This window comes from Hemicordylus capensis, chromosome 7 (genome assembly GCF_027244095.1).
Source record: "Hemicordylus capensis ecotype Gifberg chromosome 7, rHemCap1.1.pri, whole genome shotgun sequence".
NCBI classification, from domain to species: Eukaryota; Metazoa; Chordata; class Lepidosauria; order Squamata; family Cordylidae; genus Hemicordylus; species Hemicordylus capensis.
This window is the reverse complement of record NC_069663.1, coordinates 9,791,510-9,809,258: the sequence shown is the minus strand read 5'-3', so window position 1 is coordinate 9,809,258 and position 17,749 is coordinate 9,791,510. Positions and strand designations below refer to the sequence as shown.

At 44.4% G+C, this 17,749-nt stretch overlaps 1 protein-coding gene across 1 annotated transcript in view; it reads right to left on the bottom strand.

Moving 5' to 3' along the window:
• Positions 1 to 1,094: 1,094 nt before the first annotated feature.
• LDLRAP1 (low density lipoprotein receptor adaptor protein 1) overlaps positions 1,095 to 17,749 on the bottom strand; it is a 118,620-nt gene continuing 101,965 nt past the window's right edge. The window contains exons 8-9 of the mRNA XM_053268711.1: positions 14,431 to 14,465; positions 1,095 to 6,036 (exon numbers count right to left, since the gene is read on the bottom strand). Coding sequence (XP_053124686.1) covers positions 5,886 to 6,036; positions 14,431 to 14,465 — 186 coding nt within the window. The 3' untranslated portion in view covers positions 1,095 to 5,885. The remainder of the gene's footprint in view (positions 6,037 to 14,430; positions 14,466 to 17,749) is intronic.

Genomic DNA, 17,749 nt, shown 5'->3' with positions numbered 1-17,749 from the left:
TCAAAAGTCTTATCCAGCACCAAAGTTCAAAAGCGTCAATACTTTTTCTGTTTTGCTTCTTCAAAGTCCAGCTTTCGCATCCATAGAGTGTCATGGGAAAAACCATTGTCTGAACAATTCTAAGCTTTGTATGTATAGACACGTCACAGCATCTAAATATCCTTTCCATTGTGTGGAAAGGTCTTGTGGTAGCTACTGTGAATTGTCCCCTTTGCTAAGCAGAGTCTGCCCTGGTTTGCATTTCAATGGGTGATTACATGTGAGCGCTGTGTGCTATAAAATATTCTCCTTAAGGATTGGGGCCGTAGCTCAGTGGAAGAGCATCTGCTTTGCATGAAGAAGGTCCAGGTTCAGTCCTTGGCAGCTTCTCCAGGTAGGGCTGGGAAGGACTTCTATCTGCAACCTTGGAGAGCTGCTGCCAATTAGTGTAGACAATACTGAACTAGATGAACCCATGGTCTGACTTGGTGAATGGCAGCTTCCTGTGTTCCTGCCATTTATGTAATCCCAGAGGAATCTTTCCAGGGTCTGGAACTCTGTAAATAATACCACCCTATTTACCTGAATCCAAGACTAGTCACCCTCTCAGCCCCCAAGTTCTTTTATGTTCAAAATCAGCAACCTCTTCCTTTTGGGTAGGTAAATTTCTGCTTGGCTTCATCATTGCTTGCACTCTGATGAGCAGCTGTGACTATTATTCTTAGTATTAAATATATTTCTATTCCAGCTGTTCCTCCAAGATGCTCAGAGCACCACTCATGCTTCCAATTTTATTCTATCAACCTTGTGCAGTAATTAGGTTGAGAATGATTTGTTCAACCCAAGATCATCCTGTGGACTTCGTGGCTAAATGAAGATCTGAATTCAGTTCTTTTTAGCCCTAGTCCAAAACTAACTGCTACACCATAATGATTATCCCATCTATTATGGCAGGGGTTCTCAATCTTGGCTGACCGTTGCTTGTTTTAGTGTTTTAATTTTTATTTTTTTAATGTTTTATTATTTACAACTTTTTTGGATTATTCTGTTGCCTAGTTGAACACAAGTTGAAAAGGGGACTATATGTTGAAATAAGATAAGTAAAATCACTGGTATAACGGAGAAAAAGGTAGACTTTATTTACTCATCACACTGATACTTTTTACAGCATATGTTTAACTATATACACACAGGTATTATATTGTGCATGTTAAGTATATCCTCAGAGGATCTCAAGAAAAGAAAGAAAAGAAAGGAAAAAAAGAAAAGAAAAAGCATATATTCACACAGAGATAAAACTCTTAGACTATTATTTCAACAGTTCTTAGGATGGTCACAGCTCCCTGCCAGGTTTCAGGTTTGGGCACATAATCCTGCCTCGTTTGCCCATATAAGCAAGAAGACACTTTTAAAAGTAGAAATCTTCAACTGGCTTCATGTCACCAACCCAAATGTAAGAGCTTTGTGCCCTGAGCAAGTTCAGACACATCACAGCTACCTTTGCTTGATGAGATGAAGGACATTTCTTTACACACTTTTCTTCAGAGTATAAACAGTGTGGTACAAGGGGAAAGTTTCCAAACTACCTGGTTTCAGATTAATCCTCTGTTCAGAGTTCTGTCTTCTCAGCCTGTTTAAAGTTTTGCTTTGCACAACTATTATATTAGCAGAGTTATAAAAAGTGTACTTGGGAAAGTAAAATTAGTATTTCAGCAGCCAATTACAAATCCATAAAACAGATTAGTATATTTCCAACAAGGCCACAAACATGGCAAACTGTGTCACAGTGCAGCTATTCAAGATCATTGTTAAAAGTAATCTCTTAATGACCTTAATCCTGATTGTCCCATTATTTTGCTTTATAAATCCAGAGTCTACAAAATGAGAAATCAGACAGAGATTCTTTTCTAAGCCTCTGCAAGAAATGCAGGTGGTGTGCAGGGAAGACATGGGGGTAAAATATAAGCTCACATACAAACAGCCACGTTTTCTTTAAAAATGGAAGGTCAAAAGGAATGACTGCTTTTCTTTAATCCAATTTGGCAGCCATCTATCTAATGGTTTAAATGCTTGGGGAGCAAGATGGAACAAGTCAAACAGAAAGGGAAGATGGTTTAAGGAGAAGAAACAAAAGGCCACTTTTTTATTTTTAAACTTGCAGCCAAGCCTCAGCAGCTGAATTCTTCCTAGGTGGCTAATGTGAAGATAAACATGGAGATTGAAACTCCAATATCTCCATCAATGTGATGGATGTCTCTTCACACATTTTGCTTCTGCAAAAGAGCGAGGAATCAGTTGTAGGAAGAACATTTGACTGCTGTTTTGTTTTGTTTTGTTTTTGAAATAACACTTTCAAAAGGAAAAGAGAAAAGAGAAAAGGTTATGGTTACACAAGGCTTGTTTGCCATTTGAAACCATAATTTCAGTTCAAGTTTGTTTTAAAGTGCAAAGCTACAAGTCTTTGGATAAGCACGCCTACTTCATTTTGAAGTTGACCAAGAAAGAAAGAAAGAAAGAAAGAAAAAGAAAGAAAGCCTATTCTGCCCACTGAAAATTCAAAGGCAATTCTCTTTCATTTTATCAGCTATGGCGATTTTCCTGCTTCCAGTATAAGAGGAATACAAGATGGAAACTGCTTTTGAAACTACTTGTACAAAAGCAGATGTTGGTCCTTAAAACTTGCATTATCTTTTGCCAGAGCCTACCCACACTTTTTCTTTGGTGGGGTCCGAGAGGGAAAAGTGCAGCCATAAGCAGCCGCCTTCTCTGAAGGGGTGAAAATGCAGAATAGATGCAAGGCATTGTTCAGCAAGCATGCAGCCTTCTGCTCAGGATCAAGGCAATGCGGCAACTCCAAGACCCTGCAGGTACACATGGAAATGCAACCTTCCCCACCTCTCTCACACACAGTCCTGCTCCTCAAAACACAAAGCCTTTTCTGGAGAACCTCACCTATCATCTCACCTTCTGTCAGCCAAATGTGCACCCTCCTCCTTTCTTCCTTTGTCTCAAGTGATGCTGCTTGTCTGAGCAAACGGCAGGTGGTGGTGGGGGAATTGGTCTGTAGCACTTCCGACTGCACAGTAGTCTGAATATTCATGTGTTTGAACATTGTTCATATGTTTGAACATTCTTAGACACACACGCACACACCCTGCATATAACCCCCCCCCAACATATCAGGAAGAGCCTAATTATTCTCTCTGGCATTTAGTTCTCTATGTGCAACAAGGCTTTCTCCTTACACAGGAGGTGCACCATCGTCTTGTGAATCTCCCATTTGCAGTCTGAAGGGGCACAGTACAGGAACAGTTTTACTACCTCATCTTCTGTTTGTATGCAGGGCGCTTTCCAGATTACAGGCTACAATGGGTAAAATGCTTCAACTCGGCAGGATCGTATTGAAAACAAATCCCCAGGATCTCAAACGCTAAAATACAGCTATTTTCCCTGCAATGGACTTGCAACGTTATATCACTATAATGCAAAGATAAAATCCGAAAGAAGGAATCGGCACCTTGCCGTCTGCCCAGAGACTGCCGTGTCACAACACAGGAAGTATGGAAACACACTTAGCAGATTCGCAGCGACACAGTTGTAGGTTTAATCTGGAAAGCTCCCAGGCTGAAGTCTGGGTAGAAACACAGATGACTGAAATTCTTGCAACCCCCACCACAAACAAAACAAAAAACCCTCATGTGGCCCCATTGTCTCAACAATCAGGCTGCAAAAGGGCCATGGACCATCTGTGTCCAATCCATGTGCATGCTTGAACTCCAATTCCAACTGCAGACCACTTGAACATATTCAGATGGCAGTTTCCTGGATTCATGGTGAAGTTCACACCTGTCTCAAGGAAGAGGAAGGCCTTTTCAGAACATCACCTCTGCTTACTATGGAAAGCAACCAGGTACACTGTACCATCCCTAGTACTCAAGGCCAGCAGGTGTTCTAACAAGGAAAAGAGAAGCGAGGCTCCTCCTGCCCATGGAAATAGTGAAGCCAGGTTGGTGGTTTCCTTAGGCTAGGGTGCATCAGCTGGGAACCTCCAGGCTGGACTATTGCAATGCGCTCTATGTGGGGCTGCCTTTGTATGTAGTTTGGAAACTTCAGTTAGTTCAGAATGCGGCAGCCAGACTGGTCTCTGGAGTAACCCGGAGAGACCATATTATGCCTGTTTTAAAACAGTTGCACTGGCTGCCGATACGTTTCCGGGCAAAATACAAACTTCTGGTTATCACCTTTAAAGCCCTGAACAGCTTGTGTCTGGGCTACCTTAGAGAGCGCCTTCTTCTGTATGATCCTCATTGCATGTTGAAGTCATCTGGAGAGGTCCATCTCCGGTTACCACCGGTATGTCTGGTGGCAACTCGCAGCCGGGCCTTCTCTGTAGCTGCTCCTGGCCTATGGAATGCACTCCTGGTAGATATCCGCAGTTTGGGCTCACTGTTGGCCTTTAAGAGGGCCCTAAAAACGCCTGGCCTTTCAAGGTTTTAAAATTGTTTCTTTTAAAAAGCATTTTAATTGATTTTAAATGGTTCTGAATTGTTTTAAAATTGTTTTTATATTGTTGTAAGAAGTGTGTTTTAAGTGGTGTTTGTTTTCATGTTTTTTAAACTTGTGTACCGCCCAGAGCCTTTGGATGTGGTGGACTAGAAATGTAATAAATAAAAAAATAAAATAAAATAAAATAAAATAAAGATAATATCATCGCCCATATCAGGTGCATGACCCTGTAGGGCGAAAAGACACCCTCCAATCATTTACATGCAATCCTCCATGTTACTCCCTCTCATTGTGTCTCAAAAAGGTTCAGTTTTATTAGCTCTGATCCACACAGTTTGCAGACTATGAGGTTTGCTTCAGCCTATCCTTCCTTCTTACTAATCAGTGTGTAGAAGGGTGAGGGTCAGTAGGACCAAAACAACCCTACTGGTCCCGGAAATGAGACCCATCTAGCTATGCCCCAACCACTTAGCTGTTGCTGGATTTGCTGGGAGAGTACAATGAAGCACAGAGGTGCCAGAAAGTCATGTCTGCACTGTGGAGTTTTCCCAGCTGTGCAGTGGGGGGTGCATTGTGGCGGGGAGCAAATCTGGATGTTCTCTGCTTCTGTAAATGCCCTGCACCACCTGAAAATATGTCCCTGAGGGCTGCACAGCCCTCAGGGACATATTTTCGAGTGACATAGGGCACTTCCAGAGGTTTGTTAAAAATTTGCTCCCTCCTGCTGCATGCAGAGATGCAGCGGTAGTGGGTAAGCTCTCTTCAGTGCAGATGCATCTTCCTGGCATGGCCACGCTGCATTTGTCTGGATACCAACCATTGCTATTTTCTTGCCATTAGTAAAGTAGCAACAGTATCCTCAGCTCAATCCCACCACTCAAAGCCAGCCAGGCAGTCACTAGCCTGCCCTCACTGTATCTCCTAGAGCAATTCCTTCCTTGCTGGAACACCTGGGAAAAGGCAAAGCAGTTCAGATCACTTTGGTGACGTACAGCCAACCCCCTTCACAGACATAGCTAACACCTCCATTTACCATGGGGAAAACAGACTAATACTCTCATGTTATGTTAGAGGATGCTACATAATTTCCATAATATATGTAAACTGGAGAGGTTCTTGAATAAATATATAAAAGCAAAGCTCAAAAAGAAATTTATATAAAAGATATATTAGGTATCTAAAGCTTTGGTCTACAAGGTTTTAGAGTGTCATCCATTTGAACAAGGCTATCAGCCTTCCCTCTTCTTAAGAAAACCCTCCAGTTAGATCACCTGCCAAGAATAAACAATAGTCATTTAATGTAACCCTCCAGTTAGATGCAGTGCTTCAAGTTCATTGACTCTTAGTGGTTATTAAACATGAACGCTTGTCAGGAGAAAAACGGTTGGGGGGAGGGAACGTCAGAACCCAAAGAAGTTATCATCTTTTTCTGCCGCCGCCGTGGAATCAACTTTATCCCAGTCTACAGGTGAGAGGATTTCAGCGCTTTGGACATCTTGAGCATTCAAGCCAATGTCGAGGACTTGGGGGTTAGTTCGAGACTGAGCCAGCCTAAAAAGGAAATAAAACAAAACGTGTGAAGAGACCCAAATCAAATCTCAGCCCTCGCTAATATTGAGGTTTTCCTGTACGGTTGTACCTGCATTCAACATAACACGAGAATAATTGTACCTGTGTTCAGATATGTACTTGTGTACACTGTACACAGAAGATTTTACAAGTTTGGAACATCAGGCTCATTCACACATTATGCTCAACATACTGTACATGTTAAACACTCTGTTCAACATGTTTTGTTGCACACAGGTACAGAAGTACACTTCTTATCTGTACTATGCATTTGAAGGGCCTGTCCCAGGTTACATTGCGTGTGAGTTACAGCAAGAACACACCAGCACTATCTATTACTTCTTACCTAAAAGCCCCCTATTTCTGTGTCCAAAACCGAGGGAAACCCCAGTCTTTAGAGCTTTCTGACATCTCATGCCTCCTTTCCTCCGAGTGCTTCTCAGGAGGGTCCAGTCAGAAAACAACACCTGGGTGCTTTCCAAATTACATGCTGCAATGCGGTAAAATGCTTTGGCTTGGAAGAATCATATTGAAAATGATCCCTGGAATCTCAAACTCCTACAGTGGGAAAATACAGCTATTCTTCTGCAACGGATTTGCAATGTTGTAGCACTAGGAAATGTGAACGGCACAGGAAATGTGAACGGCCCCTTGCTGTCAGCACAGGGACTGCAGTGTCACAGCACAGGAAGTACGGGAGCACACTTAAGAGATCTGTAGTGACCCTGTAGTAGGGTTTAATCTATTTTTATGTTTCTTTTTAGATTGTGAGCCCATTGGGGGCAGGGATCCATCTTATTTATTTATTATTTCTCTGTGTAAACCATCCCGAGCCATTTTTGGAAGGGCGGTATAGAAATCAAAACAACAACAACAACAACAACAACAATAATCTGGAAAGCTCCCAGGTTCATTCTGCAATCAGAATTCTCCTTCCTTTCTGCCAGGCAAAATGCTGTCTTTTATAGAAAATCTCACACAAGTACGAGCTAGGTGCATCATTAGCAGAAGCCTTATCGCATGGGCAAAAGGCTGCACTGACCATAAAGTGCCACCTTGGAATGTCTCAGTTTTCCTTGCCATGGGACAATTCATGCGGACAAGCAGCCACTACAGTTCTCCAGCACTGTCTGCATTAAATTCCAGTCGCTCACGGCAACATGCACAGCTGCCAGAGACAAGATCTGAAATTTAACTCCTCCGGACAGCAGCCACGTTAGCACAGAGATTGGTAAGGGCAGCAGGCATCCCAAACATTCAGCATCTGCTGGGATCATCTGAAATTTTAGGACATGCCAGGTTTTAAAGAGGAGTTTAACCTGCCCATTCTTCAACATTACTTTATTGTACCATGACTGATCTTTTGGTGTGCGAAACCTGGGTATGCAGTCATGCAAAGGCTGGATTAACTGCTATGTGAAGTATGTGCGAGTTTAGGGGTCAGGTTAGTTTGTGCTCCTAAATATACGTATTTTTTGGAAGTAAGCTGAACTGAATCCGAGGAAGAGCAATAACTCAGTACATGCTTTGCTTGCAGAAGGCCCCAGGTTCAGATCATCACATCTTCAAGGAAAGCTGTGCACAAAACTGGTTTTGCTGGTTAGGCTTGAATCTGGACTGGACCGGATTCGAGCTGACTTGGTTTTGTGCCCAGTCGAGCTGGACCTGTTTTGACCAGCTCAGAACTCTACTGGGCACTTCCCAGATTACAAGTTATAATTGTTTACTATGTATCTGCTGTGCGTCCATACTGTTTTCTGACACCGTTGTGCGTGCGATGACAGCAAGGTGCCGTTTGCACACTGGAAACCTTCTTCCGGGTTTTATCTTTACATTTTAGTGCTACAATGTTGCATGTGCATTCCAAAAAAATAGCTGTGTTTTCCTATTTTAGAAGAGCTGTCCCGTTGTTTCTGTGGTGTAATGTGGAGGGTTCATTCTACAATTTGATGTTCAATATCTTAATCTCCTCTCAGCTTTTGAAATGATCTTTAAAAAAAAAAAAAACACATCTTTTTGAAATGGTGCATTGGTGCAATTTCCTTTTTATTTGCTTTTCGCTCCTCTCCCGCCTCTGCTAATGTTAAACCTTTTGTGATTATATTTATTTTTAAATTTCTGTGGTTATGTTTCTTTCTGTTCTTCCTTTCCTCTTTCAGCCTCTGCCAGTGAGTTTTTAAACTCTTGTACCCAGCAGGGTATATGAGAAGAGAAACTGATTCCCATCCTCTTAATCAGGACCCGTTCTCTAAGCCAGAGTTTCTCAACCACCGGTCCGGGGACCGCTGCCGGTCCCCGAAGGGTTGAGCGCCGGTCCCTGACTGGGAGTCAAACCCTCCCCCCCAACAACTGCAATCAAGGCACTCACTTCCTCAATTTTGCACATGGTACGGAAGAGGAAGAGTATCACCTTCTTGTCCCTTGCCTCCACGTGCTGCTGTGATCTTCCTACAGCTATTTTATTCCCTATCTTTACAGCTTCAAACTGTATGCGGTGTGGAAGGTATGCCACCTGAAGGGCTGCCACTTGAAGGGCTGCTGGTTCTTGCATGCTCATTGTTTGCAGCCAAAGGTTGATTGATTGAAACCCAGCTGCCTATTGTGGTCGAGGCGCCTTGAGAGGGAACGCTGTTTCCCTCTTGCATCGGTGGGGTGTTGTGGTCCCTCTGCCCCCTGTAACCCCCTGGTCTGCACCGCCGGTGGAGGACGGCGGTCCCCTTTATGACCTCGCCGGGTGCGGGGGACAATCTCTGGCCGGGATCATGCCGCAGTGAGGGCTAAGCAGAGGAGGGAGGGAGGAGGGCCGCCTTGGCTCACCTCGCAGGTATGCGCGGGCAGCATGTGGGACCACGTGAGCTGCATGGCCCCAAAGGCAGGCTGGTGTGATTGGCTCCCGCAGGGGAGTTGGGAGGGGGGCACAGAAGTGCACATTGTGAGAGAGGATGGGGAACACTTGCTACACTCTGGTGCGCAAGCACAGTGGCGGCAGCTCTTGGACCCAGGCGACCTTCCGAGTGCAGTCCGGTGCACCATTGCCTCACCCACCCTGAACAGTGCCTCGTCTCCCCAGCGAGGAAAATGAGGCATCTACCACTACAACGCCCCACACCCTCCGCCATCTCAGAATCACCCCCTTTCTTTTAATGCCAGGTCTCCACCGCTCTTCTTCACATTTTCTTTCACCATTAAAAAAACCCCATTCCCAGCACCTGCCATGTAACGAATTTAACGAGTTTTGGAGGAGCTGCACGGGTTTCATTAGGTCCACCTCACAAAGTGCACATCTAAGAGCAGGATCCAGATCAAGTCAGGTGATCATGACCAAGCAGCATTGACACAAATGAGAGGTGACTAAATTAATTTCAGTGGGTGGTCGTGACTAACGTTGTCTGGATCCTGCCCTGCGACTACACAACTCCTGCTAAAACTCCACCTCCATCATGAGAGGGTTAAACTGTAGATTTCCGGCTCTACTGAGCTTGCCCTGCTCTCCTCTCCTCACCTCCTTTTTGCTTTGCTTGACATCCAGCCTGATGAAGCATTTTGGGGGATTCAAAAGCTTGCTTGTGCGTTGTTTTCATTGCCCCCATGTAGCTTTTGAATTTTTCTAATGGCCCAACATCCCCTCTCCATTGAGTAATCACAAGCACCTCCACCCCCACCCCACACATACTGAAGACATACTGGAGACAAATTTGTTCACCCAGGCTTTTAGATTCAGGGGTTCTCAACCTTGGGTATCCAGACATTGGTGGACTTCTACTCCCATAATCCCCAGCCATAATGGCCAAATGCCATTGTGGTTGGGGGTTATGGGAGTTTAACTGAGGGACCCAAGGTTGAGAACCCCTAATATTCCATGTTTGCAAAAGATTCCAAATTTAATTATTTTAATGCTTATATTATTTTAATTGTAAACTGCCCAGAGATGCAAGTTTTGGGCAGTATAGAAGTCTGATAGATAGATAGATAGATAGATAGATTTGAAACCCCTTTACTAACTGCCGGTCCGGGAAACTGCGCATGAAGAATGTAGCGGTCCTTGAAACTCTGCACGAAGAATTTAGCGGTCCTTGACTCCAAAAAGGTTGAGAAACACTGCTCTAAGCTATACTCAGGAGATAGCATTAAAGATCGCACAGAACAGACTAAATAAGAGCTTATCCCATGGCACATGTCTGGTGGTGGTTGTTTTTTTTGCCACTGACTACCACCAGCAAGTCATCCGGCAACGGAGACTCTATGGTGGCGGCAGTGGTGTGTGCAGACTTGTTGACAAGGGGAACAGCACATTGACACTTGTGCCTCTGCGAGTTTGTCAAATGTCAGCTTGCAGCTCTCATTTGTCAACATGTTTGTACAGCCAGCACAAGCCTCCAAAGCAAAAGTGACAAATATGTATACATCATTACTTATGCACTGGTAGCTTAATACTTTATTAAAAGCTTCACTTAAGGTCTCTTCAGTCTTAAGGACGTGCAACAATTTGCACCACTGATTAAATACAATGTTTTACATTTTAAAAGGATGTTTTAAAGGCATGCCGTGGTCTCTGATACACCAGCCTTGGGCAATTTTGAATCCAGAGTCCTGAGTACAGTATAGAATTTTTTGTTACGTTCCCCCTCCTCCAGAACTATTCCCTCCCACTTTGGCAAGACATTTTTAAGGGACTAGGATGTTGGCATTTTTTTGGGAGGGGGCAATTTTTAAGGTGCAAGTGGAATTTGGATAACTGTTGAAGTTATTATGTGGTCACCACCTGGTGGGATATCTTGGGGAAGGTCTCCACTAGTCAGGTTCTGGTCTTCTCTGTTCTGTCGAGTTATTACTCCTTCAGCAGAAAGAGAAGGAGATTTTGAGAAAAGTGAGCGCCTCTAGGCAACGCTTGGTCAGAGCTGACTTCACAGCCTTCGGCTTCGGCCCTGCTCTGGAAGCTTTTACAATAGGACGTGTGAGAGCTCAAAGCTGAGCTGTGTCCTGCCGACCTCACAAGAGGGCCACTTGGCCCAGACACTAATGATGTGGGGTGCTGGCAGCAGGGAGGTCCTGTTGCCAGAAGATGCTGCCCCAAAGTGCCCAGTTGTGCCCGGCTGCCCAGCCACCATGACAGGAGGTGGGTCTTTGCCCACCACTCAGCATTCAGAAAGGAGGCTGAAAGAGACTGAAAGGGGGCTGACAGAGCAACAAACTTTGTATAGAAGACCTTTACACTAGTGCAAGTTGCGCTATGGCTGGAGCGCTTAGGCTCCAGTCTAGTAGTTTTACTACCACAAGCATGTGGCTTCACACAGGGCCGGCCTGTCCACTAGGCAGGTCTAGGTGATCGCCTAAGGTACCAGTTTTGTTTTTTCGGGGTGTGTGTGCAAAAACACTGTTCCCTCTAACAGGGATTCCCAGATGTTGTTGACGACAACTCTCAGAACCCCTAAGCAAAAGCCATTGCAGCTGGGGATTCTGGGAGCTGTAGTCAACAACATCTGGGAATCCCTGTTAGAGGGAACACTGCACATAAACAGTGCCAGAATAGAGCACTGCCAATTATTCTTTCTCTCCCTATTGCACCCTTGAAGTACTACACAGTGGTGGAAGAATGGCAGATGTAATCCTGCCCCCTGCTCCCCAAAGGGTCTGCACATTCTGCACCCCAAAATATACAGTCTTTCTTGCCCCTCAGCCCCCAAGAAACAGCTAGTCTCATCAGCTGCACTCCCTCTCTCGAAGATGAATCGCCTGCCTCTGCATTCCTTTCCAAAAAGAAATGGTCTCAGGCTGGATTTCCAGATTAACAGCAGCATCTTTTCATCTCTGAAGAGTCAGCGTTTGGGGAGACTGGGAACTCTCCCCCACTGGATCCTCAAACCAGCACAGGCCAGTCATTCACTGGTCATCTGTGCAGCCTGGTCATTTGACCCAGCAAATGAGCAGCCCGCGCAGCTCAAGTTACAGCCAGCCTTCTGCACTTCTCAGCTGGGGAGGCACCAACATAAAACTTCACCCAGGGCACCAAAAGCCTTGGGGTTGGCCCCGGCTGCACAACAGTTGCACAACCGTGGTGTGTCTTGTTTATTTTAATGGAAACTTTTGTGCAAGGGCACAATATCGCAAGTGAGCAGATGTGAGCTCCATTTTCGGCTCAACTAAGCTAACTTCTTGCACTACCACCAATTTCCTTGTTCCCCAAATGGGTTGTTGCTCTGGATGGAAGGCAGTGTTTTTAGTGTCATCTGTGAAAATGCCCAACAGTAAATGCACAACACACTCACTTTCCCACCCACCCACTCAGCCTCAAGAGTGATCTTCCAAGACTACCTTCCCTCCTACCATAAATGTTAATCTGCAACGCAATTTGAAAAAAACAAACACAAAAACAAAGCAAAAGCAAGGACAAGATGTCCATGATTATTCCTTTAGAATGCTAGCAGGGATGTTCTTAAGTTGTCTTTACAGCAGGGAGCACAAGCAAAACACAGACAGCACTGACAGCTTGAATGAGAAACTGACAGATTCTCAATGCCTAAACTGGGAGGTATAAGAAGAGGGAGTGGGAAAGGTTCTATTTGGAAAATAACCTTAATGTGCTTGCAGCACCATCAATGAGACTCAAAGCAGCATTTGAGATGGCAGCCTTGTTTTACAGATCATCATTTTGGGACTGAAAGTGTTCCCAATTCACATTTGTCTCAGTGCAGTGCTGAATGCAGATTCCCAGGGGACTAGAACTGGGATCCTTTGGTCTGCAGTTAGAGGCTGTAGCTAGCTGGCCAGCCAGAGACACACAGATCAGGGGCTCAAATATAAGCCCCCGGAGCCTTTGTATGGACTATGGCACCCTTACTATTCGTGGCTACGAACGGCAGACCTATACCCATATAGCAGACCTCAACAAATTACTATTTAAATTCCCCTTACTATTTAAATTCCCCTTCTATCTTTTCTGTGCATTTTATTATGGAAAAGTATGTTTAGCGGTTTTAGTTTTTTAGTAGCTTGTTTCCTTTTAGTAGCTTGTCTCTTTTTAAAGTGTAATTGTTTTAAATTTTAGCCTTTTCACAATAGCTATCGTCATATTTGCAATCACCTCTATCAACATGTAACTTTTCTCCAGTATTACCTTCATTTAATGTGTAATTTTATGCTGGTCTCTGACCATAATAAAGCTTGATTCTGATTCTGACCTCAACAAATTATTCTTTGGCTTTAAGAGTCAGCCCCAAAATTTAGGAACCAGACTGACCGCTGCTGCATGGAGGGGCAGACTCACTGCTCGCCCCCCAGCAATGTCTTCCACTCCACTGGGAGGCAGGGGTGGGGTGAATTGAACTCCCCACCTTGCTTGCTCACTCCTTTTCCTGGTTGTACCTGTGCAGGCAGATGATAGATGAATGCAGCCAGATGGAGGAGGGAGCAACCTGACTCCGCTTTGCTTGTTTACTCCTCCTGGTTCTCTTATAGGACCAGTAAAGTGATTCTCTTATAGAGAGAGCAAAGCAGGGGGAGACCAGCAGCCCCATATCAACCCCAGCACAGTCTTCTTCCAGCATCACTTGGCTTTCTTTGTAGATTGTGGGCCCTTATATGGGGATATTATCCGATATGGGGATATTAGGTACGTGTGTCAGCAGAGAAGTGGGAGCGGAGAGTTGCAGCAGAAAAGCCCACATCCATTTCTAGAGCGACATACTTTCGGCCCAACCCTTCACATTCTCTCATCAGGTCCTCTAACCCACAGTTCCCAAGCTTGAGTCCCCAGATGTGGTTGGACTACAACTCCCACCATCCCCAGCCACAATGGCCAAAGGCGACTAATGGGAGTTGTAGTCCAACAACATCTGGAGACCAAAGCTTGGGAACCCTTGCTCTAACCTGCCTTTTCCAAAATGCTGCTGCCTTTATCTCCTTCACCTCCTCTCTGGGAGTGTGTGCAACTACTGTTTTAGTTTCTCAAACAGCTCCCCCTGCAGGCAGGAAACAGAAACGCAAGAAGTAATCCTCCAGGGACACAGTTCAGTAAACCTTCCATCTCCACCCAACACTCTTCTAGCCACTGCACCCTTGACTGCTGCTTCTGCTTAGCCTAAAGCAACATGTTCAACCAGGCTGCATCGTTTAGGGAATTTAATTCCCCATCACACAGACAAATTAGCTCCTGCCCTAAGAAGTTATCAAAATATTTGACTTATCCAGGCAGCTGCAAATCCCATCATTCAATTAGCCAAACAGAGCACCGCTGACAGGGTCAGACCGCAGCAGAAGCCGATTTAGAGAAGACTTACTTTTTTTTTTTTTTTTTTGGTAAAGCAGTTGCTAATCAAGTCTCTTTACTGAGCAGGCCCCTGGTGGAAAGAAGCTTGCAAAACTGATGATAAGAATTACCTTGAAAATGCTTCATCCAGTCCATCATCCAACGTCTTTGTTAGAAAGAGAAGGGGTAGGGGATGAAAAATCAATCAATCAATCAATCAATCAAACAATCAAAAATTATAATTATTCAGAGAGCACACAAGTTTGAAAGGTAGTTTGCATTTATTTATTCATAACTGGCCCTATCCACCCCTAGCACAGTACCTCCAGTGACTGTTGCTGGTGTCTATCTTATGTTTCTTTTTAGTTTGTGAGCCCTTTGGGGACAGGGATCCATCTTATTTATTTATTATTTCTCTGTGTAAACCGCCCTGAGCCATTTTTGGAAGGGTGGTATAGAAATCGAATAAATGAATAAATGAATAAATGAATAAATAAATAAATAAATATTTTTTTTAAAAAAAAGTGGTTGATACCAAGCATCGAGAGTATGGTTTTCCAACTGGGAAGGAATTCCAGGATGGAAGCCTGGAGTGCCATGGAAGCAGCCCTGTGCTCCATGACAGAAGCAGGTCCATATATACCCATACGGGTCCATACAGCCCAGAATGTACGGGAACCCAGAATATATGGCAGCATGACATTTATGTATGATTCACAACAACCATATACATGATAGCATTATCAGTGGATATGAAAACATGTAGAGACTCCCTTAGTTATTAAATTTACATCCTGCCTTAAACAAACTGACAACTCCAAATTAGATGATTTTGCACAACCCCGAATTAGTGGGGTAACTTGCTGCATTTTTCACCTGCTGGCTCAGAAAAACAAAACTCAATCGCTCATAACATTCGCCTTAGATAAGAGGTGAATGTTGCATTCCTAAGAGCTCTACTTGGAATACAAGTAGCTTGGAATACAAGATAAACAGCTGCAAATGAGCCCAGGCTGTTTTTCAATGTAAATATGTCTTAGACCAAGACCAGATACCACCACCGAGCTAAATAATGCCGTTCCCCGCAATGGATTTTTAAGGCTTCAAATGGGCAAATTCAGAGATGCTTCCAAGCCTTAAGACAGGGGTTCTCAAACTTGGGTCCCTGGATGTTGTTAGACTACAACTCCCATCATTGGGCCATTGTTGGTGGGGCTGATGGGAACACAGGAAGCTGCCTTCTACTGAGTCAGATCCTTGGTCCATCTAGTTCAGTATTGTCTACACCAGGCCTGCTCAACTTAGGCCCCCCAGCTGTTTTTGGACTGCAACTCCCATAATCCCCAGCCACAGTGGCCAATAGCCAGGGATTATGGGAGTTGTAGGCCAACATCTGCAGGAGGGCCTAAGTTGAGCAGCCCTGGTCTACACTGACTGGCAGCCACTCTCCCAGGTTGCAGGCAGGGATCTCTCTCAGCCCTACCTGGAGATGCTACCAGGGATTGAACCTGGGGCTCCTGGCATGCAAGCAGATGCTCTTCCAGTGAGCTATGTTCCCATCCCCTTTGGGAATATCTTACAGCAGACTGTGCTCACAGGTAGTCACCCAGAGTCACCCATGGCTAGACCCTCTTTAGCAGTGGAGACAATTCCTGCTTGCTACCACAAGACCAGATCTCTTCCCCCAAAGAAGGAGTTGTAGCCCAACAACATCAAGGGGCCCAAGTTTGTGAACTGCTGCCATAAGGGATAGAACCCCAGAACCTCTCTGGCCTTGATCTGGGGAGTTTCCTAAGCAAAAGAGCAAAGGCTATTATTATAGGATCTGCTAGCAATCTCCCTGATGGTCCCTATATTCTGTTTTCTCCGACTATAAACACTGTGCTTGATATCCCTGGCTAGCTGGGCAAAGAGGTATCTTTTAAAGTGGTTCTCTTTAAGAAGGGATGTCCACAGAACCATTCAGAGCTCCATTCTAGGAGTGCCGAACCGGTTCTGTGGACCGGTTCGAAGGTGAGGGGGATAACTTTAAGGGCGAGGGAGGGTGCTTTTACCCCTCCCGCCACGTTTCCCCCACACGGAGCTGTGTATTCAAATGGTCCGGCAGGGCGGCAGCCTACATCCCTGCTGCCCCGTTGCTTCCTTGGACCAGAAGTGACTGGAAGAGCCCAGTGCGCATGTGCATGTCGTACGTGTGTATGAACGTGCACCAGAAACTTCTGGTTTATATAATATATCTCCAATGAAATTTTTGTACAAAGTTAATTATAGAACAATTAATGGGAGATGGCCTGATGATACAAATAGGGATTTTATTTTAAATCCAAGAACAAAAGGATTACCTTCTATTATAGGGGGCTGTATTTTCAGAGCTGAAAAGAGAGAGGGGGGAATTCCCAAAGGTACTGATAATCACTATAACCCCTGCTAACTTGGCAAAGAGGCACCTTTTAATGTGGTGATTCTCTTTATTTAGCAGGGGGAGAGTAACTGGCCCTATCCACCCCCAGCACAGAACCTCCAGTGACTGTTGCTGGTGTCTATCTCATGTTCCTTTTTTAGATTGTGAACCCTTTGGGGACAGGGATCCATCTTATTTATTTGTTATTTCTCTGTGTAAACTGCCCTGAGCCATTTTTGGAAGGGCGGTATAGAAATCGAATTATTATTATTAATTATTATTTCTAGTTTACACAGTCAGATAATAATAATAATAATAATAATAATAATAATAATAATATTGCCTGATGCCTTTCGAGCATGAGATGCTTTTCTTCAGAGAAAACTTAAATGATTAACATTAATCAAAGTATCTTCTGCTCATGTGTCTGTTCTCATAGCTTTCTGAGGATAATACCCCACACCAGCAGGAATATCTATGTCACAGACATTGACACAGAAAGATATTATCAAAGAAAGATTATCCCCAGAAAGATTCGAGAACAGACGAGTAAGCAGGAAGATACTTTGGTTAATGTTAATCACTTAAATTGCTTCTGAAGAAGAGCATCTATGCTCAAAATAAAATCAGGCAATAGAGAATAAACTATTAAAAATCTATCTGCACTTTAGAGAATTTCCCCTTCTTTGTGGGGGGTTCTGGTTTGTTGAGGCAGCATCACTTTTCTCTTCCCTTCTTTCCCTTTTTTGGATGCATTTGCACCATCCTTTGAAGAAGCAGCCCATGATAGCCAGTATGGAGTAGTGGCTGGACTAGGACCAGGGAGACCTGAGTTCAAATCCCTATTTAGCCACTGGGTGACTCTGAGCCAGTCACTTCTCTCTTAGTCTAATCTACTTCACAGGGTTGTTGTGGGGATAAACATAACCATGTTCACTGCTCTGAGCTCCTTGGAGGGAGTGGGATATAAATGTTTTTGGGTTTTTTTAAACCTTCCGGAAGGTTCCTAGCCAGCAAGGAAGGAAGCAACAGCTACATGGAATCTTTGT